Source organism: Felis catus, chromosome C2, assembly GCF_018350175.1.
Source record: "Felis catus isolate Fca126 chromosome C2, F.catus_Fca126_mat1.0, whole genome shotgun sequence".
In the NCBI taxonomy this organism is placed as follows: Eukaryota; Metazoa; Chordata; class Mammalia; order Carnivora; family Felidae; genus Felis; species Felis catus.
The window spans coordinates 2,054,765-2,079,315 of record NC_058376.1 but is presented as its reverse complement, the minus strand read 5'-3'; the positions used below and the strand labels follow the sequence as shown (position 1 = coordinate 2,079,315).

General features: G+C 60.6%; 1 protein-coding gene across 2 annotated transcripts in view; it reads right to left on the bottom strand.

Moving 5' to 3' along the window:
* Positions 1–5,668: 5,668 nt before the first annotated feature.
* Positions 5,669–24,551, bottom strand: part of TSPEAR (thrombospondin type laminin G domain and EAR repeats) — a 156,591-nt gene continuing 137,708 nt past the window's right edge. Inside the window, exons 9-12 of one of the 2 annotated variants that reach the window (XM_023238640.2) lie at positions 23,216–23,445; positions 11,287–11,474; positions 8,952–9,053; positions 5,669–6,175 (exon numbers count right to left, since the gene is read on the bottom strand). In XM_023238640.2, coding sequence (XP_023094408.2) covers positions 6,022–6,175; positions 8,952–9,053; positions 11,287–11,474; positions 23,216–23,445 — 674 coding nt within the window. In that variant the 3' untranslated portion in view covers positions 5,669–6,021. The remainder of the gene's footprint in view (positions 6,176–8,951; positions 9,054–11,286; positions 11,475–23,215; positions 23,446–24,551) is intronic. The other variant, XM_023238641.2, reaches the window with a different exon arrangement.

Sequence of the window (24,551 nt, the reverse complement as noted above, 5' to 3'; positions counted from 1 at the left end):
CCACACTCTGTTGGGTGAGACCTTGAGGGTCATGACTGAACGCAGCTCTGCCCCTCTGCCCGCACAGGACGGCACCCGACTTCTGCCAGTGCTGGGGGCACAGAAGGGGGTCTGGGGCCCAGGCGGGAGGGGTAGGAGTGGGGAGGGGTCAAAGCCCCTGGGAGTGCTCGGCCTCAAGGACGCCCTCCTCCAGTCCCCAGAACCTGTAAATGCATCAGGTCTCACAGCAAGGTGGGATTAGGGGTGCTGGCCAGATGGCCTTGGGAAAGGGACGCTATCCTGTGTCATCCCTGTGGGCATCTTGCAGTCCTCGAGATTGTTGCTGGTGGACGAGGTGGGGGGAGGAGCCAGAGTAAAGCAATCCAGAGAGAGGGCATCGGGCCTCCCACTCCTGGCTGTGAAGATGGAGAAGGGACCTCGAGTCAAAGAGAGGTTTGCTTCCAGAAGCTGGAAGAGACAGGGAAGGGGTTCTCCCCCGGAGCTTCCAGGGGGAATGCAGCCCCGCCCACACCTTGACTTTGGTTCAGTGAGACCCAGGTGGGACTTCCGAGCCCCAGAATTATAAGACAATACATTTCTGTTGCTTTCGGCCACTGAGTGTGTGACAATTTGTGACAGCGGCCACAGGAGACTGACACACGGGGCCCAGCCTGTTGTTGGGTGGACGTGGCGGGCGGTGTTCCTCTCCCCGGCATCTGCTGCCCTCCCTCCCTGGGGACGAGGCAGGACCAGTCAGGCTCGGGTCCTTATATGTGCCTACGGGCAGCCGAGCCCACAAGGTTCTCTGACGGCTTCGGGCAGGTTTCCACTGACCCTCTAGCACTTTCCCACCGGGCAGAGAGGCCGTCTGCAAGGCGTCCCCGCGCTGTCCTCTCCCCACACGGCGCCTCCTCGTCCTGTGCTCTCAGCCAGAGGCCGGGCCGCCTGGACTCCCGCGCACGCACGGTGTCACCGCGATTTACCTGGTTACCACGCATGCGCCCCGCCTTTGGAGGACGGCTGGCTCCGAAAGCCCAGCTGTTGCCTGTCCTGGGACAGCTCTACCACTAGATACGCAGCCAGAGAGGGGAAATCACGTGCCGCACGCAAGCGCCCCGTGACGTTTGCAGCAGTCGCACTCGGGAAAGCACCCGGAGGCCCATCAACGGGTGCACAAGCGACGAGCTAGTCCTACCAGGGGAGAAAGCGACAAAGTGAACAATAAAGTCGGTAATAAGAATGAGCAAAGTGCAGGCGTGGCCACCACGTAGCAGAGTGACAGAGGCACACGGGAGTGCGAGTGTGCACCCCGCTGAACGGAACCCGAGGGTGACAAAGCTTGCCAGCGACAGAGGCGGGAGGTGGCGCGGTGGGGATTGGCCGGAACGGGGCCCCAGGGGGCCTGGGGGGCTCCCCGGAAAGACTCTAGACCTTGTCCGGGGCTGGTTGTCTGGATTTGCATAATTGGCAAAACTCACTGAACGGGACACTTATGGTCCGTGCGTCTTAATTAAATAAAATTAAATCAAAATAAAATTAAACAAAAATGAGGGCAAAATTAAGGAGCTGCTTCGGAGTCACGGAGCCACGGGCCTTGCCGAGATGCCCTTTCACTCCAGGCTCGCTTACGAGCTGCTAATCATAACAGATCATTTTAGAGGCTGTCCCAGTACGAAACGGTCCTCCCAGGAGTGGGGAAACCCCCTTGGGCGTTGTGTGTTGCCGATTTGCTAGCATGTGGTTTAAGACAAGGAATCTATGTTCAGAAGTAGGACAGCCTGTCTTTCTCTTTCAAAAGTGATTTTACGTGATCCAAGTTTGTTTAGGAAAACACACCTGGGCAGGTAAGTGGCCACGAGGCCGGTCCAACCGTTGCCTACTCGTGTGTCCAGGAATGGCGCCCCGGGCCACGCAGCGGCCATACCACGTCCTCATGCTGCAGCCCTGGGGATGAGGGGTCCCCTATTTTAGATGTGAGGGACCCCAGGAGACCAAGGTTGAGGGGTTCGGTTACTTGCTCGAGTTCAAACAGTAAAGAGAAGAAACAGGGCTTGACCCCGCTCCATCTGACAGGAAATGTGTGCACTCCACGGTCCCGCTGGACGGTCTTCTCAGCAACATACAACTAGAGAAGGGGACGCTGGGGAGCACTCCGGGCACCTGCCCTGGGGACGGTGCGGAGCACTTGGGGCACCTGCACCCTGGGGAAGGTCGGGGAGCACCTGGAGCACGTGAACCCTGGGAAGGTTGGGGAGCACTTCGGGCACCTGTCCTGGGGAAGGTTGGGGAGCACTTAGAGCATGTACACCCTGGAGAAAGTGGGGAGCATCTGGAGCACCTACACCCTGGGGAACGTTGGGAGCTCCCAGGGCACCTTGGGGACATGCCCAAGACACGGTCCCTGGCTAGAAGGGCCTGGAAGGTGTGTACACACCTGTGTGCGTGTGTGTGTGCACAGCTGTGGGGTATATGTGCATTTGCACAAATGTAAGAATGTATATGCACGTGTGCATGGGTGTGTGTTCACATGCAGGTGTATATGCATGGGTGCGTGTACGTGTGTGTAGGCATGTGTGGATGAGTGAATATGTGTTTGAGTGGAATGTATGTGTATGTGCATGTGTGTGCATGTGTGTGTGCGTGAGTGGGTGTCTATGTATGTATGGGGGATGTGCATGTGTGTGGGTGTATGTAGGTGTGCGTGCATGTGAAGTGGTATGTGCGTATATGTGCATATGTGTGCATGGGGTGGACATGTGCATGTGCATCAGTGGGTATGTGTGTATGTGGAGGGAGTATGTGGGGGTGTGTGCACGTGTGTGGGTGGGTGTGGGTGTGCATGTATATGAGGTGTGTGTGTGCATACATGTGCACGTGTGTGCATGGGGTGGATATGTGTGTGTGCATGAGTGGGTGTGTCTGTGAGGGGGATGTGCATGGGTGTGTGTGTGCAGGTGCGTATGTCTGTGTGTGTGTGTGCGTGTGTGCAGGCATGTATGCCTGGGGGGGACATGCATGTATGTGAGGTATACATGTGCATGTATGGCAGAGGGTGAGGGGGATGTTGGTGGTGCCGAGGTTAAGAGGTGCCCGGAAGAGGAGCCCATCGCGCCGGAAGTGTCGAGTGTCGACCGCGGTGAACACGCGACCTTGCCAGGGCGCTCCACGTGCTGACCTGGCGGATGGTGAAATGGGCGAAGCCCCGCGTTGGCCTGGCTGACGGGACAGGTGTCATCCCGCACCCTGGTCGTGCCGAGCCTCGTCCGGGCTTCAGGAGGGAGCCCTGGGAGTGAGAAGTCCGTGCAGAAATTTTCACGGACGTTTCTCCCGGAAATCGCGACTTTGGAGAAATGACCCCAAGAGAACTGCAGCTGTACCAACACGTCCTTCAAGTTATTTACCGCCGTAAAGACGGTTGAGAGTCCCACGGGTTAACAAAAGACGCCCAGCCCGGCACACTCCAGAATACCACCTCGGTGACATGCGGCTCAGCTGCCAAAGTGACAAGAAGGTGGCCACGTCAAACCACGTGCAAATTCGTGGGAAAGCGCAGGCCGCCTTGCAAATGCTCATCAACGGACAAAAACCAGGAGAGCTTATTTGAAAGGATGTAAATATTTTAGTGTTCTCTCCACTTCCCCTCTTGCTTGCATTTGTAATTTAAACAGATCTTGATTTACACTTTTGTGTTTCCACCCCGTAGAACGGAGATCAGATTCTGTGCCAAGGACGCGGAGGCACCGTTTGCTTGCAAAGTCCCCGGCAGGATGAGGTGGCTCCCACTGTATGTGCCGCTGTCACCTGCCTCCTTCCTCCCTGGGCTCGTCCCCCATGGCGAGCCAGACACACAGCAACGCCAGCCTGGCAGAGAGGCCGCTGGTGTACGTCTGGGTCACTCCAGGGGGAGAGAAGCTGCGTGGGGTGGCGCCCAGCTGGCGTAAACTGAGGCTCGGTGATCAGGAAGTGGCAAGTGGGACTCCTGCGGGCCGTTGCCTGTTAGCGTCTTGTGTTCACCGGGCCTCTCCAGAGCATCAAAACCACCAGGACGGGATGTGCAGAGACAAGAGCTTTGTCACAGGGACCGGGTGCGGAGGATTTCAGCGGCTGTTGAGGGCCACCGGCCGGGGGGAGACCTGGCAGGGCCGAAGGTGCGTTCCGGTCTGAAGGCGGACCTTGCCCCCTTGCCCGGGAGGCTGCTCTTTTGTTCCATTCCTCCCTTCACCTGATTGGGTGAGGCCCCTGCATTGCGGAAGGCCACCTGCTTTATCCAGACTCCTGTGATGTGTGTTAATCTCATCCAGAAACATCCTCCCGGTTGACACATAAAAGTAACCATCCCGGGCCGGCCTCCCCTCTCCTGTGTGGAGGCACCTGTGGAATAAGCCCCCAAGATGACCACCCACCAGTGCCCTCTGCCGACCCTGCCCGAGGGCTGCCCGCCCCCCGGCAGGCCACCCCAGCCCGTGGGGTCTCTTTCTGCCTTGTGTCAAATCTCAGATAAAATCAGAGGCCCCGCCCCCCGTTGGCCCTAAGAAGGTCTCGTCTCCCCACGACCCCTCTCTGGGAGTGCAGGACACCGCTTTGAATCTGAATTTCAGGGGAACGACAAATACCCCTTTAGTGTACGTTCCGTGCAGTATCTGGGGTTCACATATACTAAAAACAGCACCCGTGGTTCACCTGTGATTCAGATTTAGCTGGAGAGCCTGCATTTTTGTGTGGCACCCTCGGCCGGCTGTCCCTGGACCGGCTGTCGCCATCACCACCTGGCCCAGACCTCCCTCGAGCCCCAGGCCCCCCTGCCCTCTGCGGCTCTCCCTGGGGAGGGACATCCTCGTCCGGGGTCAGCTCCAGCCCTCCCCGAGGCACACGGTCCGCTTATTGGCCTGAAGGGGGCTCAGAAAAATCTCAGCTTTTGGAAATCCGTATTGAAATCCCAAATCTGGCCTGGCCGGAGGAGGCGTGGGGTAGGTTTGCTTCCTGGGAGCGGGAAGCGCACCCCGTTCTCACATGCACGTGGCCGTGGGGAGCCAGACCCCGGCGACAGCTGGGGCTGCGCCGTGCCCCCTGCTCTGTGATCTTGGGCAAAGATCACCGAGAGTTGAAACATGAAAGACAGAAGCAGCAGCGTACCAAACCAAGGGTGGGTCCCTGAGCTCGGGCGGTGGCCCGGCTCCACGTCCCTCCCCGGCCCTCGCTCTCCTGGAGCCCGTGGCCATGGGTGATGGAATAGGCCTGGCCTGGCCCTCACCCCACAGGCCTTCCCAGCAAAGGCTGCAGCACATGGCCGTTCTTTTGCACGCAGATTGCGAGGGCGTGTGTCCTGTCGCGCCCAGGGAGGCAGGAGGCCCCCGCCGGGCAGGGCTGGGGCTCTAGACATGGGAGCTGAGTGAGCGCGGGCCCCGAGGAGGTGTCCCCAGGGCACCCCGCACGTCCACGAGGCCAGTGCAGTGACCAGGGAGCCGGCCTGCGTGGCTTTGCACGGGGTGGGATGGGGTGGGACCCAGTTCCTCCCCGAAACCGACCCCCGCCGCATTCCTGGCTAAACCGAGGCCAGAAGAGGCAGCGGGTCCCTGCAGAGGAGGGGCGCCCTCCGGCTCGGTGACCCGGGACCCGAGGGCACATCCCACCGCGCTGGCCGAGTGAACCGTCCCCCCCACAAACACGCAGACGCCTTCAGGCCTTTGGTAAAGAGCGTCATAAATATATTTCTGTACAGACGGTATACAATAAATAGCCGGTGTGAGATACGTGAATCCGCGTGAAGCCTGTGCCCGCGCCCGGGTGGGCCGGGAGGACCGTGGGGAGGTCCCGCTGGTTCTGAGGTAAAATTTTGTATGAACTTCTCCCTTGAGGCGAACCCCGGGCAGCCCGCCCGGGCTCGCAGGGCAGCACCCGACTCCGGCCCGACCGCCCGCGGAGCCCCCAAATCCGCCGCGACGGTCACCGGGGCAGAGAGGTGGACGGACGGCCCCCCGGACGAGGGCCAGGGCCCGGAAAGGGCCGGCTTCTCCCAGGGCTCCGGGCGGGGCGCCGGTGCCCTCACCCCGTCCTCAGCTTCAGCACCCGGGAGCGGGGCTCCTTCGCGCTGGAGTAGACGAGGTAGGAACCCGCCGCGGTGCGGAAGGTCTCCCAGTCTCTGCAGCCGAAGGTCGGGAGGCTGTGCACGGCCACGAACCCTTCATACCCCTGCCACCTGCCGGAGACATACCGTCAGCCTGGCGGGCCACAGGCAGGGGGGGGCGAGGTGCGCTGGGCATCCGAGCGGGACCCTCCGGGACCCTCTCCGGGCCTGCTCCTGCCCCTCCGCCCCCATCTGCCCCCCCCCCACCGGACTGCACAAGCTCTCCGCACCACAGTCAGCCTGCAGAGAGGGAAACCGAGGCAGAAAGGGGGACACTGCCCTGTCCCAGACCCCACAGCTCCTCGCATCCATCCCAGATTCTGCCCCTGGTCCAGAGTGCCGTGCGGCAGGCACCCCCCCTCAACAGGCAGGGTGGACGTGGAGAGGATCCCGGCGGTTCCAGAAGGTTCATTGTAGGGGCTGAGCCAGGGCCTCCCCTACTCCTGGGGTCGGTGTTGACAGCACGTGCCCTCAAACACATACCTGTCACCACAAGGGCATCACCATCGTGCCGTCTGTTTACAGGGGGCTCTGCAGCCCGGCCCCCTCCCCACTTTGAGCCCCCACACCTGCCCACCATGTGTGGCCATCAGTCGTTCTAGGGTTTGCCACCCAAAAGGGGTTCACTGGCGGTGGCTTCACTTTCTAGGGTGGGGTTCCCACGGCGGGCACCTGGGTCAAAGGGCACCATGGTTTTCATTTGGTATTTGCCCAGAAACTTCCCAGAAAGGCCTGGGCAGGTCCTGTTCTGACGGGGAAGGAAAGGCGGGGCTGTTCCGCAAGGGGCAGGGCCTTCAAACAGCCTTTAAGGCTGGGGAGGCACCGTCCTCAGGCTTTGAGAGAACAGCTCCTAATGTCTGCTCTACTCAGGTTTCTGATTTTCTTCCCGTGATTCCTGTTCGTGCCCTTGCCCGTTTTTCCAAATTAAAATTAGCTTTGATTAACCTGTAGGGGTTCCTCTTCCATTAAATGTGTGGTCAAAAGTTTTCTTTTTAATTTTTTTTTTTTTTTTTTTTTTTTTGAGAGAGAGAGAGAGAGAGGGAGACACAGAATCCGAAACAGGCTCCAGGCTCTGAGCTGTCAGCACAGAGCCCGACGCGGGGCTCGAACCCACAGACTGTGAGATCATGATCCGAGCCTAAGTCAGACACTTAACTGAGCCACCCAGGCGCCCCAATAGTTTTCTTTGTGAATAGGATGCCTTTTCCCCCAGAACCCTGAAGTTTAGGGTATCTTCCCGGCAACCTTGCACAGGCCTTGTTTACGGAGGCGTTGCGCCCTCCTGGGTAAGCTTGCGGTCAAAGTTGTCTTAGCTTTTCTGCTAATATTTCTGTTGTTTACTTGCTTACAGTTAGATTTTTAATCCCTGTAAAGTTTATTTCTGTGTATAATATGCAGCAGGGTATGGCTGTGTTTTCCTCCGGACGGATAGGAAATTATACACAATTACTTATTAAGTAACACATAGCACATGCTTTCCTCATTGACTTGAAACACATTTATCACATTAAATGTTCACAAATTGCTGGCTTCTCTTCTGGACTATATGCCTTCCCGCCTGCGTGTTTAGTTTTCGCAGAAACCACCTGCTGTGTTTCCATTGTCTGAGGGCCTCCTCCCCCACTGTGTTTTTTCAAAATCTTCTTGGCCACATTTAAAAATTTATTCTTCCACATGAATTTCAAAACTACTTTGTCATGTTAAAAATTCTACTTTCTAGTAAATCAAACAGGCTAAAGAAACTTGGTGATTTTTCTAGTAAGATATAGATGACCAAAATTGTCTGGAGAACAGGTAAAAGAAAAAACTGACTTCACTGATAACCCTGGGAGAAATTGGGCAAGTTGTTCAAGAGACGCTATTGAACGCGAACAAAGCCCCAGTGGCTTTATAAGAGAATTTAAGCCAGGACTTCCTGGATGGCTCAGTCAGTTAAGGGTCTGACTTCGGCCCAGGTCATGATCTGACCGTCTGAGGGTTCGAGTCCCGCGTCGGGCTCTGTGCTGACGGCTCGGAGCCCGGAGCCTGCTTCGGATTCTGTGTCTCCCTCTCTCTCTGCCCCTCCCCTGCTTGTGCTCTGTCTTTCAAAAATAAATAAAAATCGGGGCACCTGGGTGGCTCAGTCGGTTGGGCGGCCGACTTCGGCTCAGGTCATGATCTCGCAGTCCGTGAGTTCGAGCCCCGTGTCGGGCTCTGTGCTGACAGCTCAGAGCCTGGAGCCTGTTTCGGATTCTGTGTCTCCCTCTCTCTGACCCTCCCCCATTCATGCTCTGTCTCTCTCTCTCTCAAAAATAAATAAACGTTAAAAAAATTAAAAAAAAAAATAAAAATGTAAAAAAGAAATTAAAAAAAAAGAATTTAAGCTAACCACAAAGAAAGTAGATACATCTTACTATTTGAACTATCCCAGTCTGGGGGGGCAGGTGGAAAACGTCATGATCAACAGCTGGAGATAGAAAGGGAAACGTCCCAGGTGTTGTGCTCACACAACTCGAAAACCTCCCAGAGGCGACTTCAAGACAGCGCCCCGGTGCGTGTGTGAGGAAAGGCAGGACATCTGACATGGGGACAGAGCTGCCACAGTCCTGGACGGGAACATTTCATAGGATGAAATATCGCGAACTCTCAAGGCACGGTGTCGGAATACCGTGCCTGCGGCCAGGATCCGACGGTGGGGGCGTCTGCGTGACCAGCGGGCCACCCGGCTGACCCCGGGGCATGACCCAGACTTGGCCTGCTCTGAGGGGACCCACAGACTGCCCGCCTGTGCCTGGCTGCGGCCGGCGCTCACCCCACTGCCGACAAACCCAGGCTGTGTGGAAGGGGGTGGCCCTCGGAGGCTCCTTACCTGTAAATAATACTGTTTACCAAGAAGGTGTTTCCGTCGAAGGAGTTTGCGACCACCAGGAAATAATCTTCTCCCACCGAGAAAAACTCCCAGTCCAGAGCGCTGTGGAGACAGGTGAGCAGGCATCAGCGGCAGGCATCTGGCTTCCAGCCCGTTCCCCCAGGCGCAGAACCCCAGGCCCACTGCCCACCCAAGATCCAGAGCGATTTCGTGACACGGTGCATGGGTCCGTTCCGGGGAGGTGCGAACTGGTCGTTCACTTTAAAAACGTTTTTTGAATTTAAATCATAAAATACAAATGGCATCAAATTTTCATCCCGTCCATTTTCAAGCATACAGTCGAGCAGTGTTAAGTACGTTAATAACACTGTCTAACATCGCCACTGTCCGTCTCCGGAAACTTCTCGGGTCCCCAAACTGAGCCTCCGTCCCCGTGAAACACTAACCCCGCGCCCCCAGCCCTGGCCCCCACCCCGCTCCCCGTCTCTGAATTGCGAGCTCGAGGGGCCTCGTACGAGTGGCATCACACCGTTTTTGTCCTTTGGTGACTGGCCTATCTCACTCGCTATGACGTCCTCGAGGTCCGCCGTGTGGTGGCCTGCGTCACAGCCCTTTCAAGGCCGGATGACCCTCCACCGTGTGGAGGGGCGGTTTGCTTATCCCTCCGTCCGTCCACGGGTGCTTGTGCTGCCGAGGAACGAAGGCAAAACTCCGTCACTGTGAAGAGCGGGGAGCCAGCGGAGAAGAGGTCCCCAGCTTGCGGTCACTCCGCGGGGGCGTGCAGAGCCCCTGGAGGCAGGAGTGAGGACGCGGGCTTGCCCCTCGGCTCCCTGCTTGGTACCTGCTCAGGTGCCGACACAGAAACTTCCTCCTGCGTTCAGAAGCTCTGTTTCTCATCCCACGCCCCACCCCCTGCCGCCGCACTCCTCTTGGATGGGGAAGCCGAGGCCACCGCTGTGCGGCAGGCAGGATGCGGCCGGGCGCCCAAGGCCAGGCCAGTGTGTCTGCGTCCAGCAGCTCAGAGCCGTGGCCTGTTCAGGGGGTGGAGGGCCACCCGTGTTACTGCGGACTTGCCTCTGGGCTCCTTCCTTGCGGGGGCCGAGGCGCTGGCCTAAAGCAGGGGGCTCACGCGGCCCCTGGGACACTCGGGGGCATCGCCTCTTCTCTTCCACCACCAGGTTCTTGTCTAGGGCCGCCTCCAGTGACGGCCAGTTTTGATTCGGCTCCAAAGTGCTCCCCGAGGAGAGTCCGGCCACGTCTTCGCCTGTGCGGTGTGGCCGCGGGTGACGGGCCGGGTGGTGCCCCGGGAGGTAGTCGTCCAGAGGCGGCGGGTTCTCGAGTCAAGGCGCGTGGGACTCACGCTGTCTGCACCAGACTCCTAGCAGAGGCCAGCTTTGCTTTAACGCGGTAGAAACGGAGGCGTCCAGCCGTGAGTCCCTGCTGAGCCCCCAGAACGGGTTTATCTCTGTCCTCCAGAGCCACACCGTTTGGTCAAGGTGGAGAGACCCACATGTCCATCATCTAGGGGGTACACAAAACGGATCCGCCCACGCATAATGGAGTATTCTTCCGCGAGTGCTGACACACACCGGAGCGTGTGTGAACCTTGAGGACCACGCTGAGTGACAGCGGCCAGGCACCAAAGGCCACCTCCCATATGACTCCACGTCTTGAAAACATCCAGAATGGGGAACCCCGTGGAGACAGAAAGTAGAGCCTGGTTGCCAGGGTTGGGGTGGGGGCAGGAGGGGCAGCTGAATGGTAGGGGTTCTTCTTGGGGTGATGGAAACGTTCCAAGTTACCTGGTGGTGGTTGCACATCTCTGTGAATTTAATAAAGATCACTGAATCGCAGCCAACCAACCAGCCACAGTGTTGGAAAGCGGTGAGAGCCGAGCCCACAAATACAGTAAAACTTTGATCTCGAGCGCAGTTCGCCCTGGAAACAGGCTCGTCATCCAAAGCACTCGTATCTCAAAGCACATTTCAAGAACCGCTGGCTCAGCTGGGGTCACGTGACGCTGGGCGTGTGGCAAGACGTCGCGCGTTTGCCAAGTCGAAGCTTATTCGAGACGGTTGCTCGTCGTGCAGACTCGCAATCCAGAGGCCACGGAGTCCGTCAGCGGGCCCAGCGGGAGGTTGGCAACGTGTTGAGGAGTGAGGCCACGTCACGCCCCCAGCGGCCGCCGCGGGTGCCCTGGGAGTCTCGCGCGGGGCTCAGAGCCGTGCCGCCTCCGCCGGGTGGGCCCCAGCGGGCAGCGCAGGCAGCCGACGCCCCAGAGCCCCTGGGACGCCGTGCCCTGCCCTTCTAGCCGGCCCCCAGCCTCGAGGCGCACCTGCAGGTGGTGATCTCCTGGAACCTGACGAAGGTCTGCGCGGTGACATTCAGCTCGTAGATGACCGAGTTGATGACGTAGGAGTCGTTGCGTGCTTCCATTTCCACGTCGTAGCTGTGACTGTTGGCGACGGCCAGGAAGACCCTCTCTCCGATGTGAAACACCTCCCAGTCCGCGGCGCCGAACGTCTGGGACAGAAAGAGGAGTGCGGGGGGCGGGCGTGAAGAGAGGCCCTCGGAAGGGTCCTGGTGCGGCCGCGGGGAGACACCCCTAACCCGCAGACGCGGCTGGGGCCTCGCTGCGCTGCACGCACCAGTGGGGTGGCGGTCCCCGTCTGGCTTCGCTCGCTTTCCCGGCCTCGTCGCCACCACTCCTGTCCCGAGGGTGGGTGCCCAGCTGCACCCACGCCCGAAGAGGTCATCTGTGCAAAGTGCCCCTTAGCCTTCTGAGTCCCCCACTCCCCCATGTGCAATGCTGCCCCTCCAGCTGCTATGACACCTCTTCCAGGGAGCGAGCCCTCCCTGCTTCCTCCAGTCCTGGCTCTGAACTCGGGAGCAGCCTCTAGATACTTGTGTTCCTCACCACACGCTCTCCCTGGCCTGAGGCTTTCTTCGGACCCCGGCGGCAGCCCCGTCTCTGGGCTCCCATGCAGGCTGCTCGTCCACAAATCACTTACAGCCCTCGGGGGTGAGACGCACGTGGCACAACGGGGCGGACTTGGACACGAGTGGCGAGCCGTGGAGCCTTTGCCCCGACCTCCAGCTGCACGCGCTGATTTGCACGTGGGGCCCACGAGGAGGAAGTTCATGTCCGGTTTATGGCCAGCATCTCAGGGATTGTGGTGACGCAGGTGGTGCAGGGAAGGAGAGGACCCGAGGGGTCCGGGTCCGGGCCCTGGGTCTGAGCCCTGGAGGGAGAGGGCGGGGGTGGAAATAAACGGAGACATTTTCCCGGGAAATCCAGGGGCGGGCACAGGGAGAGGCCCTTTGGGCGACAGCAAATGGTAGGGGCCGAGGAGAGGGAGAACGTGGTCGCTCCCCGGGGCGGGGTCTGTGGCCGATGGGAGAGCATGTCAACACCCAGGGGAGCCTGAGCCACGGCAAGTGCAGGCTGCCGGGCCTTCAGTTCCCATGTCTGCGGGAAGGGGGTTCTGTTGACCCCATCTGTCCCCACGGGCTGGTGAGAGCTGCAGAAACTCTCCAGTGGCACACTTTGCATTGAGGTTGTCTTTAAAAGTTTGCCTCCAGGGGCACCTGGGGGGCTCAGTTGGTTAAGTGTCCGACTTCAGCTCAGGTCACGATCTCATGGTTCATGGGTTCAAGCCCCACGTCAGGGCTGACAGCTCAGAGCCTGGAGCCTGCTTTGGATTCTGTCTCTCTCTCTCTCTCTCTCTTTGCCCCTCCCCTGCTTGTGCTCTGTTTCTCTCTCTCAAAAATAAACGTTAAAAAAAATTTTTTTTTGAAGTTTGCCTCCTGACTTTCGGCTTCTGATGGTGGCAGAGGGCTGCCTGCTAGACTGACCCCTGCCAAAAGCAACTGTAAACACGACTGTGCATGCAACTATCGGAAGGTTCTGGAGAGTGGCCAAGGGCAGGCAGAAACCGGAGGGGCCGCGACCCTTGAACAAAGGGAATCACATGCACAAGGTGTGTGCTTGTCTGACTTTTCCTCTGAGGACTGTCCTTGTCCCACCGCACGTGGGCATTGCACTCGGGTGGGTGCAGCAGGCTGACTGGCTGGGGGTCTTGAGGGGAGAGTCTGGAGTTCCCAGAGTGTCTAGAGGCAGAAGGGGCATATCCGAGAGAGGAGGGAGGCTCAGAAGGGGGAGCCCCGATGTCTCCCCGTTAACCTCTCTCAAGTCCTTGTCTGGCTCCTGAACTGCACACATGGGGCGAGTTTCCCGGGACCCACAGACAAACAACAGGCGAGAGGCCAGAAGTGTAAGCAGAAGGCAAGCATGACCCCTGATCAAGAGAAAATACTGGACAGAAATGTACCAACGGTGCCAATACTGAAGCTGCACAAGCCACGATGACTCTGATGAGAGTGTAGGGAAAAGGGCTGGGACGGGGAGCCACCCGGCCGGCCGTCCAGAGGGCGGCAGGGAGCCAGAAGGGAGACCCCTGGCGGTTACCCAAACTGAAACACACAAAGGGGATGGTAACAAACATGAACAGAACGGGGATAATGCAACGCGATCCAACGCACATACAGCTGGACCTTCCAGAAGGAAAAGAGAATGAGGCAGAAGAAAACCTTTAAATCAAAATCTTCCCACATTTGATTAAAAACACCAAACCACAGATCCGAGATCAGAGACCCAACGCAGAATAAACACAAAAATCCACGCCCAGACACGTGGTGCTCAAATCACTGAAACAGAAGACAAGGCGAGAACCTCAAAGGCAGCGGGAGAAGACACATTCGCTACATCCGCGCAGGGACGGCCGTGCCCGTGACCCCGGACTTCTCACCGGAGACCAGCGTCAACGGAGAGACATCCTCAAAGTGTGTGAGCTCTGAATTCGAAAACTGGTGAGATTATCCTTCACAAATGAAAGTGAAATGAAGCCCTTTTCAGACAGAAGCGACAGAATGATTGCCAGCAGCCCTGCCTTGCAGGAAAGCTGGAGGCCACTGCCAGGGCTGAGGGCGGGCCCCGCCGGGCCGAGCCAGGGTCTGCCGCGCGAATGCTCAAGGGCGCGGGAAGGTGAGCTCTGGGCGTATACAGACAGCCGAGCGTTCACAGCAAAATACTGACAGATCCCGGGCGTCTAAAGCAAGCACACACAGCACCCACATGTACACATGCGCACACACGTGCACGCACACACATGCACGCACGCGCTTGCACACACGTACACACACGTGCGCACACAGGTTGCACAGCAGCCCGACACACAGGCAGGGATAACATTATATTGTCACAGGGCTATTACTCCTACGTTGTCAATAGTGAAAAGGCGTGTTGGTGGCATAGTGGTGAGCACAGCTGTCTTTCAATAATGAAAAGGCAAAAAAAAAAAAAATTAAAATAAGGACAAAAGACATTTCCCAAATGAAAGTACAGAAAGCCAATAAATGCATGGACACACGCCCCCTATCTTGAGTCCTCAGGGAATTAACAACTTTAAACCACACAGAGACATCACTTCGCACCCAATGTGTAAAAATGCTGACAAAAGCAAACGTTTTCTCCTCATCTCGAATCTTCCGTGGGGCCGTGGTGGAGCCCAGAGGAGGCGCTCGGCGTGTTCTGGGTGCCCCTGCCCGGCGGCAGGGGGTAGTGGGGAGCTGTGTGTGTGTGTGGGGGGGTGGGGGCAGAAAGCGTGGGGGTGGGGCCTGTGAGAATGAAGCGTGGTGGAAGGCAGAGGGTCCGTTCCTTCCTTCCAAGGCTAACTTTCAGCTTTTCCGGCCACCGAGAAAGCTGGAACAGGACAATAGATCCAGGATCTGTGTCCACAGGCACCTCGGAGGCAAGAAAAAGATTTGTCTTCGGTGCTTTGGGTCAGTGTCTGAGGCACGTTGCTGGGGAACCCCTGCAGCGTGCTAAGGACGGGAGGTCACCTCCACACATCCTGCTGGCCGTCGCGGCCCCGGACACAGGGACACTCCTTGTGTTTGGGCAACAGTTGGCTCTTAGCACCGTCCCCGCCCTGCACATTTTGGGGCCGTGCTCAGGGCCGGGGTCTAGGGGGATTCCTTTGTGTGGACTAGGACCGAGCCCAGGGGCGAGGGGATGCCCAAAGCCACGCAGCGGGCAGGCTGGGGACCGGGCTGCTCCCCTGGGGACACTGCGTCCGGCCGGGGGGCGGGTCCCAGATTGTCCTGGCTGGGCCGGAGCTGGCCGTACGGCAGGAGCGTGCCTGTGACCCGCCACCGCGTCCCTCCCTGGCTACACAATGCCCAGCGAGGCCTCACGTGCCTGCCCCTCCTCGGCACGTCTGTCACTTTGCCCACGTGCAGATTCGGGATGTGCTGCCCCGTCCCCCGTCAGCCTCAGAGCCGAGCCAACCCCGGCCGCGGGACAAAGAACAAACTCTGGCCTGACGAGGCGGCATTCTCTCCACGCCCAGCAGAGGGCGCCGTTGCCTGCCGTGACCCAGCCAACAGGGCCCTGACGGAGGACAGGCCTCGCCCCGCTTGGGCTCCCAGTTCTGCTGCTCTAGAAACGGGTCCGGACCTGTCCTGAGGAGCAGAAACAGGCGAGTTTCGGCTAAAAGAATAAGAGCCACAAGGACAAGGACAAGGGGCCAGGACACCTGGCAGTCACTGCCTCCCTGTGGGGGCCAGGAGCCGGGCTAAAGCTTTCTTGGATGAGCTTGTCCTGTCGTGGCTGTGGCTCCACGAGGTGGCACGATTTCCGTCCCCTGGGGCCACCTCACAACATCTGAGGAGGCTCTGAGACACTTGGGGCCCATGGAGTCTTCAGTTCCATCCTCTCTGTGACACCTGCTCAGGACCCACGCGTGCAGAGTTCCGCCTGCGGCTCCGTGACTTTCCAGAAACCGAACGGGAGTCATCAGAACATCACACGCTCCCCCAGCCCTGTGCTGAAGAAGCCACGTCACTGGGAAACTAACACTTGCAAACGCACATGCTTGCACACACACCTGCACACACAGACCTGCACCTGTGCACACACACGCACCTTGTACAAACACGCACACACACGCACCTGTATACACACATGCACGTGCCTGCGTGCATGCGGATGCACACACGTGTGTAGGCACATACACACCCGTGCACACTCACATACACAAGACATGCACACGCACCCATGCACACACGTGTGCATATCTGCACGCACACATGCGCTTGGGCCCACCCTTGCAGTACAAGCGGCCGGGAGCTGCTCTGAGGACGGGATCTCCCCAGTCGCCACGGCTTCCTTCCAGCTCCAAGTGACCCTCGGCCTGCTCACCTGTCTTCAGTCCCAGCACGGAGGGGCTGCGGGAGGCTCTGGGAGCACAGGGAGAAGAGGTCCCGGGGGAGGAGGAAGGACGAGGTGTGTCTGGTGGCAGTAAGGTGGGGGGAGCACTCAGGTGTGTGTGGTTTCGAGGCTCTCGTCCGCACGCCCACCGCCCTGGGGCGCCTGCCACGGCGAGTATGGGGGTGCCTCATCCAATCTGCATTTCAGATGAACAATGAGTTTTCAGTCTATGTGTATCCCATGCACGACTCGGGACATGATTTTACAAGAAATTATTCATTGTTTACCTGGAATTCAAACTGAACGAGGCATCCTGTATTTCATCTGGGCGGAGGGTGGCAGAGGCCCACACGAGGTCTCCCCGATCATGGCCGTTGGCCGTCAGCGACCCCTCCTCCCCGCACGGGTCTGCCAGCGGCCCTCACGGAACAGGGCCAACACCCTCGCCCTGGGCCGGAGGCCGGGCTCCCGTGGCTCAGAAGTGAGAGTGGGGAGAGTCTCTACCTGGGGCTGCACCAGCCTGGGCACGGGGTGTATGGGCCTGGGGCCCGATGTCAGGCGGCTCCTGGATTCTAGGCACGTTAGGGACTCATCAGAGAGAGAAGAAGAACTTCCCACATCAAACAGCTCTGCCAAACCCTGCCTGGCACCCAGCAAGGTAGCCAGGCACCTGCTGGGCTGGGCGGGCCCCTCCCTCCCTCCTTCTGAGTGGAAATCCCCCGGTGCCCTGTCCCAACAGCCCCCAGCACGCGGCCTGGCGGGCTGCCCACGCACCTCACGGGGATAATGGCGCTTCTGGGGGACTCGGCAGCCAGGTGTACCTGGAGCCCCTTACAACCTCCCTCCAGGGTGGGTGGGCTCCCGGGAAGGAGAGGATCGGCTGCTGGGCCGGGAGGCCCTTGGGTTCTGGCTTCGGGGAGCAAAGAATCGAGGTCAGGGGGTGCCTGGGGTGCAGGACGGGAGGCGGGGTGAGCTGCCAGGGGCACGCAGGCAGCTCCCCCAAGGGGTCCCGGGGGGACACTGCTGTCCTCGTGGCATGCAGGTGGCCGAAGTGGGCGAGGGTCCCATCCCCCAGGCTGCCTGGCCGCAGAAGTCGCCAGGAGGAAGCCTCCTCCCAGGGCTGTCCGGCGCACCGACCACCGAGGGGCACTCTTACGCGACCCTCCCCTCGGTAGGGCTCTGAACCCAACGTTCTGGCCTGTCTTCCAGTTCCTTCCTGGCCCTTTACATTCCCGGTGGAAGCTACGTTTCTGACAAACTTCAGCTTCACGCCCCCGGCCGCACACCCGGCCTGCCTGCCCCCCCCCCCCAGACAACCTGTTTCCCCACACTTCACACCCTTTCTCCCGGGGCTCCCGTGGGCGCTCAGCTGGCCCCTCTGGCTCTTGGACCTCATTTCTGCCAGCGGCACATGCATCAGTCCCGCCTCCCACATCCACACCCTGACTCGGTCAGCCGCTCGCCTCTCCCCTCCATTCTGGGTCCACACCGGGTGACCCGGGCCCAGGCCCCACAGCTGGAGGCGGGGTTTCCCGTGGGTGGGGTTCATTCCTTCCCGGACACCCCCAACTCTGGCCTTCTTTGATCTAAGCCGATGGGCCAAAGTCATTGGAGCTTTGGACTCTGCCAGCTGAAGGAAGGTTCTAGAACTCCTGGTGGGAGAGGTGGGGAGACGTAGGGGGGGAGGCTGAGGAATGCGCCCCAGGTGAGCCACAAACCCTGCAGCCCTGGGATGCCCCCGGCTCCCTCCCAGCACATCTGTGCGCACAGCCACTGCTCAAACGCCCCCCTGCCCCCCACTGCACCCCATGTCTGGCTGGTGCCTCCAGAAAGGGCCTCCTCGAGGTCAGCACCTCTCCACGTGCGCACACCTTCAAAGCACCCAACCTTGCCCGCTTCAAAGCTCACGGTCACAAAAGACATTACAAACTGCAAACCAAATCGTAAACACACGAAGGCATCACCAGGACCTAAAAGGACTTAAACGTGATGTGAAAAATGTTGGCAAAACATGAAAGTGGGATTTTGTGGGTTGGAGGTGTGGTCGAGGCATGAGGCGGTGTGGCATGCGGGAGAAGGCCTCCGGGCCGGGCGCGGGGCTGCTGTCGCCCGTCGGGCCGGGTGGTGGCGGTGCCCCCAGAGCTCTGGCTGCTGGGACAGCTCCAGCCTGGGCACAGGCTGGTGCTGGCTCTCAGATGCCGCCCGAAAATGCAGCGTGGCCGCCCCCCACCTCCCGGGCCGGCTTGTCCACCGCCGCCCGTGTCGCTGAGGACAGACTCCTGCAACCCCAGCCCGGGAGTGCCTCCCACCTGCCTTCCAAGACCCTGGTGAGTCTGCTCGGCGGAGTTCAGCACCTGTCCCGACCCTGTTGTGATAGGGGGACGGGGCGCACACACAGGCAGGGCGAGGAGACACGCATCCCCAGGGGCCCCTTCCAGCCTCCACACCAGTGATGGGGCCTCGTCTGCGTGCACTGGCTCTTGCACGTACCAGCCGTGTCCCCCACTGGGTCCCCTCACTTCCCAGCCTCAGTTTTCTCAGCTGTGAAATGGGTCTGAGGTGGAATCAGGAGCCAGTAAATGCAGCCGCAGACCTCCCTTCAATTATCTCTGTAAATGGCAGAAAAGCTTTTCAAAAGGGGAAGCAAGAAAGTTGGCCCTCAGTGGAAATCCCAGAGTGGCTGCATGAGGCTGCCAGCAAGGGGGAAAACCGTGTCCCAAGCACAGGGCGGGCCTCCGCGCCACCTGGTCCTGCCTGTTGGGGAGCCCCAGGCTGCCCACGCCCGGCCTGGGCACCTGGAGACAGAGCTGCCCCTGCCTGGGGGCTGCGGCTGCCTGTCCCCTTAGGGGGTCCTGCGGAGACCCCTCCGATTCCTGCGAGCAGTGCGGGCATGGGCTCTTCACACCCCACTGCAGCTCTAGGATGAAGACAGGGGGCCCCACCCTCCTTCCACCTCCCCTTGCCCTTGGCCTTCTACTGACGAGCCCCAAGAGATGCACTCAGTGTCGGACCCCAGACTTTGTCCACAGGATGGCTCTAGAATCCAGACATCACTGTTCGCATTTCTAGCGCGCTGGCCATGCCCCAAAGTCACTCTGGCAGAGCCTGGGGCCAGGCTGAGCTCACGCCCTGCCCGGGGGTTTCAGTGGTGGGAGGAGCTCCGGGCCAGCCCTGGGGACCGTCCTCACGTGCAGTCTGGACGGTGACGGCTCTGCCTATGGCTTCCCGCACACGTGCCCCGGAGGGCTGCCCATCGTGGCTGTTCAACAAGATGCTCGTTGCTGCTTCTTCCGGAATCCATCCCTGCTTCCCTCTTTTTCCTTCTTGGGGAAGGAGACCCCATCTCTGCACACGACCATGTCTTCCAGCCTCTCGCCGCACCCCCTCCCCAGCCCCCCACCTCGGGAGCCGCTCCCTCCTGCCCGGCGGATGCCGCACCTGCGACGCCGTCCCGGGGAATCTACCCGCATGGTCACTTCTGCATCCCGTTCGGCCCACCTGCACGGAGTCCTGCTTCCCTAACCTCCCACCTGTGCCATCTGGGCACTGGTTCCCATTCTGGAACTTTCCTTCACCACCATCTTTGGTTGGAGCCACCAGTTCTGATTCTGATCTCCTGTGTCGGGCGTGACTCCCACGGGGCACACCTCCAGGACAGCACCTTCCCCTACTTCTCCCAGTGTCCCATGCAGCTACGCCAGCTCATGTGACCAGTGCCGGCCAGTGGGGCCTTCCCGCCTCTCCTGGCCGTGGTCGAGGCTCCGAAGGTGCAGACACGTGGCAGGGGAGAGCCGGGAACCTCACAGTGCTTCACCTGGTGAGGACTAACCTTCGGTGGCAGGAAGCCACTAACATTTGTGGCACCCTGTGCCCCTCCTCCTACACAAAGCGCAGCCAACAGAATCCAGGCTGAGTGGTCTCCCCAGGATCACGGAGGGCAGACTCTGGGCCAGGGCGCACGGCTACGGGCGAGAAACTGGGAAAGTGTCCTAGGATCTTTCCTGCGACGCCCGCGAATTTCCTCACACAGTCAGACCCGCGTGATCCGGTCTCCGGGGCCAGCGCCCCCTCCGAGGGCGTGTTCCCGGGTCTCGGGGATCCCCTCTGATGGCCCCATTGCTCTCTTCCCCAGCATCACTTCTTCTGGATCTCCCGGCTTGATCCTCTCTGTCTCAGCTTCTGGTTCTGCATTCTAGAAGTTTCCCCGACCTTGATTTTCCAGTCACGTTAACAATGTGATGCCAGCAACGTACTTGTGATTCCCCAGAGCTCTGTGCTGACTTTATAAATGTAATACCTTCTTGAACACCTCTGCAGATCAGTATAATTTTTAAAACCCCCTTGTGTCCCAGAGCCAGCCTGGTCTCCAGCATGGACGCACGTGCTGTTTTAGCTACCAGCTCGTGTGATCGGGTCAAACCCCGGGAGGCCCCAGCCGTCGGCTTGGAGGTGATGGTGAGGATGGTCGGTGCTGGGCTGTGCTCCGTGAGCCGGGCCCCCTGGTCGTGGCCCCAGATGAGGAGCCAAGACGACGAACACCCTCTAACTTGGCCTTTTTTCAGATGCAGGAGGTTTAGGGTCAAGGCGTCGGTGGGCATTGGTGAAAATCTCCAAATTGCACCCCCAAGCCAGGCAGGAAGCTGGAAACAAGCTTCCTGAATCTTCCTCCAGAAAAAAGCCTTCAGTTCCTGCGGTCGCCCCTCGTGTGGGCTACAGATGTGTGAGCACCCGGAACCCCACCTCAGGCTGGGCACGCTCACGGTAGGACATCCACGCGACCCGGTGACGCGGAGTAAGCGTAGAGCCCACGGACTTTCCACACGAGCTGCGTCAGCCTGTCGCCTTTCACAGCTGCTCAGTGCCACATGCTCGTTCCCAGCCACCGTCCCCGCGTGTCTGGGCCTCCTGGGGATTCCTGATTTTGCCACCGTGGAGGCCCGCTTCCCTGGCCGTCCAGCCCCAGACGCCCCAGCGGAGGCCCCAGACGCTCCCGGGTCTTTAGTCTCAAAGGCCTGGCGTCTAGGTCCACGTGGGCCCTGACAGGCAGACCCCAGGCCAGCCCGCTGCGGGATGCTCTTCAAACCGGCGTGCACACACCCAGGCCCGTTGCTGGGGACAGCCCCACCCCAGGCCGTCCGAGCCGTTTTCCGGGTCCTGGCGTTCACAAGGCATCACAGCGATGGCGAATGCCGCGTAAGGAACGCGTGCTCGAGGACCCTGTCCTACGCCGAATGGAGTAAGAGCAAGCACCGCACCGCCCCGGTTCCCATCCAGAGCTGCGGCTCCGGCAGGAGCGAGTCCTGGGACCCCCGTGCCTCAGTTTCCCCAGCTGTACAGGGAGACTGGGGCAGCACTTAGCTCACAGCGTGGCTGTGAGGACTGAGTGGGAGGAGGCGGGCGAAGCTCCTGGTCCGGGTGCTTTGTGTGGTTACTGCTCGCCCAGCAGCCGCCGCCGCCGCCGCGGCTCAGCCCGCTCAGCCCCTCCGGCCGTTACGAAGGCGCGTGGCTGCAAAGGAATCGTGCCCACCCCGGTCCCACTTCTCCCCGGGGCGCCCCATCTCAGGAACCAGCAGCCCCAGCAATGACCTCCCCCTGCCGGGAAACTCGGGGTCGGGCTGGCTCCCCGCTCACACCCACTCCCTCTGGGGCAATGTCAGCGCTCGGGGACCCGGCTGCCCCTCCTGCAGCTGTCCTCGCCCTCTGGGGCTTGTCCTAACGTCGCTGGGACGCAGTGCCCTGGCTGGGATTTGGGGGGGGCTGCAGCGTGAGCCCCCCAAGCGGGCGGCGGACAGCGCCTCGGCCTCCAGCCGGCCGGCCGTGACCGGTGCAAGCCCAGTCCGGCGGCGGGAACAAACAGGAACTGGCTCGAGCGGCTGTCCGCGAGCCCGTCCGTGTCCTCGCCGCGGGCTCCTCTGAGCGCTCCACCTCCCTATGCTACCCCTCCACCGCCCCGCAGAGGAGCCCGAACCATTGAACTTCATCTTTCCTCCCTTGCGTTTGAGGCCCACCCCACGTGCCACCTCCAGGCTTGTCCTTGATGGGACGGTGCGTGTGGAATGTTCTAGACTGCCTTCGGTCACTACAGCCTCTCTGCACAGCTGCTGGTCTCAAGGTAGGCGCTGCTTAACAAAGCCCGCCTGCCCTTCTCAGTTCCCTGGAGAGCCGAAGGGAGGGTGGGTTCCGTGTGTTCCCGTGTTCCCTCCTCTGTCCTGTGACCACCAGCCTCAGGCTGTGGGCACCGCCCGCACAGGACGCCTCGCTGGGACGTCCAATGCCAAAGGAGCCACCACCCTAAGGCTCAGAGGGCCCTTGAAGCATTTCTCCCGGGCGGATGAGGGGACAGATAAACCAGAAAAGGAATGTTCCAGAAGGATCCAGGGAGGAAGGAGTCACACTGGTGGTGCATCCTCTCCACCATTCCCAGAGGTAGACAGGGAGTCCCCACGGCTCCACCAGGAAAACAGATGGGCAGCCAGTTCCAGCCCTGAGACTGAGACAGTGGCCCCCCAACCCCCGCCCCCCGCCAGCACCTATGCTTCCTCTCCATGATCCTCTGCTCACGAGTGGGTAGCCCAGGAGCCTGGAACCAGCTACGGGACACTCATGGTCTGAGGGAGAAGTGGGCAGTGCGGCCCCGTCCCTCACCCCCGGGTGGGCCCGGGGCCGCTTGCTCAGCTGCCCCAAGACAGGAGCCTGACGCCCCCACAAAGGCGAGTCGGGGGGGCATGAGGGCCCCCGAGCACCCTGCGCTGCCCGGGGGAGCTCCGTGCCGGAGGGAGGGCAGGCCAGGGGCCCTCCCGCCACACGTTAGGGCCCCCCAGGCCCTACTCGGGGTAACAGGCTGCTGCAGGCAACACGGGCTCAGCCTGAGCCCTGTGGGGGAGGTGCCTGGGTGAGGAGGGTCTGGGGTGGGGGGTCCCGGCTCCGGCCGCCACGCCGCAGGTGCCACGCGGCCCGGCAGGGGTGAGACGCGGGCCTCCCACCGGCTCCTTACCAGGAAGGCCTGGAACAGCTGGAAGGAGCCAAGGAGCCAGACGTACAGGTGGGAGTGCACCTTGGTGGACGTGCCGTTGAAGGCGTTGGCCACCGCCAGGAAGGAGTAGGGCCCCACGGTGAAGAATTCCCAGTCGTAGGCGCCCGAGGTGGCAATGGTCTGGTTGGCCTCGAAGAGTCGGGTCCTCGGGTTCCACTTGTAGATGACGCTGTCGATGTTGTGGTTATCACCTGCCACCAAGCAGCCGCGTTGGCGGGGGGGGGGGGGTGGAGGCAGACTTCCGAGGCCTCACGGCGGCCGTGGTGGAGCCCTGGCCCACCCTGGCCCTGCCTCAGGCCAGAGGGAGGGGTCTGTCCTGTGCACCGAGGCCTCTGGCCACCGGGCACCTTCCCTGCTCACCCTGCACTCCCTGCCCCTGCGCCCAGAGGAAGGCCCTCCCTGGGTCCCCGCCTTTGAGGGCTCCAGACCTGTTGCCCCGCGGCCCTCTGTCTTGGAGATGGGGCCCCCACCCCTCCCTAGCCTCACTGCTCACACTGCCCCCTGCTCTCTCCCTCTGAGAGCCCCCTGCTCTCACTGTCCCCCACGGGTCAGGCCTTTGCACTTCCTGACCCTCTGCCCGGAAGGCCCCTCCCGACAACATGCTCCCAGGAGCCCCCCTGGCTGGGCCAGCCTCTCCCGGAATACTCATTTCCCTGGGGAGCACTGGGGAGCGGGCCCTGGGGTCCCCCTGCCCATGAGCTGGGAGGCAGGGCTCCTCCCCCACGGGTTGTGGGCAGAGCTGCCCTGAACCCTGCCCTCGAGAGTTACACACCCAGGAAGGGCCTGCTGTGGTCACTCAGGCCGTCACTGACCCAGAAACCAGGCTTCCCGGCCTCTGCCAGGCCTGTCCCCCCCACTGCACCCGCTGTGTCACAGGGTCTGTGTGCAGAAGGCATGTTCTGGGGCAAACAAGCCCCCCCATCCTTCCAGCAAGTCTGTTCTGCCAGCGGGAGTCCACGCCGACGTCCCTCCAGGGGACACGGGCATGCCGGGCGAACAGCTTGCCTTCACACCTGTCTCAGTCACCTCCTCCGGGAAGGTTAGTCACTTGGTTGGTTAGTCAGTCGGGTGGTCAGTTTCGAATGTAGCAGTCTGTGCAGCCAGGTGGCCCGCGTTTCCGTAACCGCTCTCCCAAGGGCAGGCACCCGCACGGACTGTGCCTGCCTGTCCGCCTGCCCAGACGCTGACAGGGTGCTCAGGTGTTGTTCGCCCTCAGACGTCACTGTCAGATGGCCAAGCCCGAAGAATCAGGCTGGGTGTGGCTTATTATAACGTGGTCATGAGGTGAGGGTTCGGG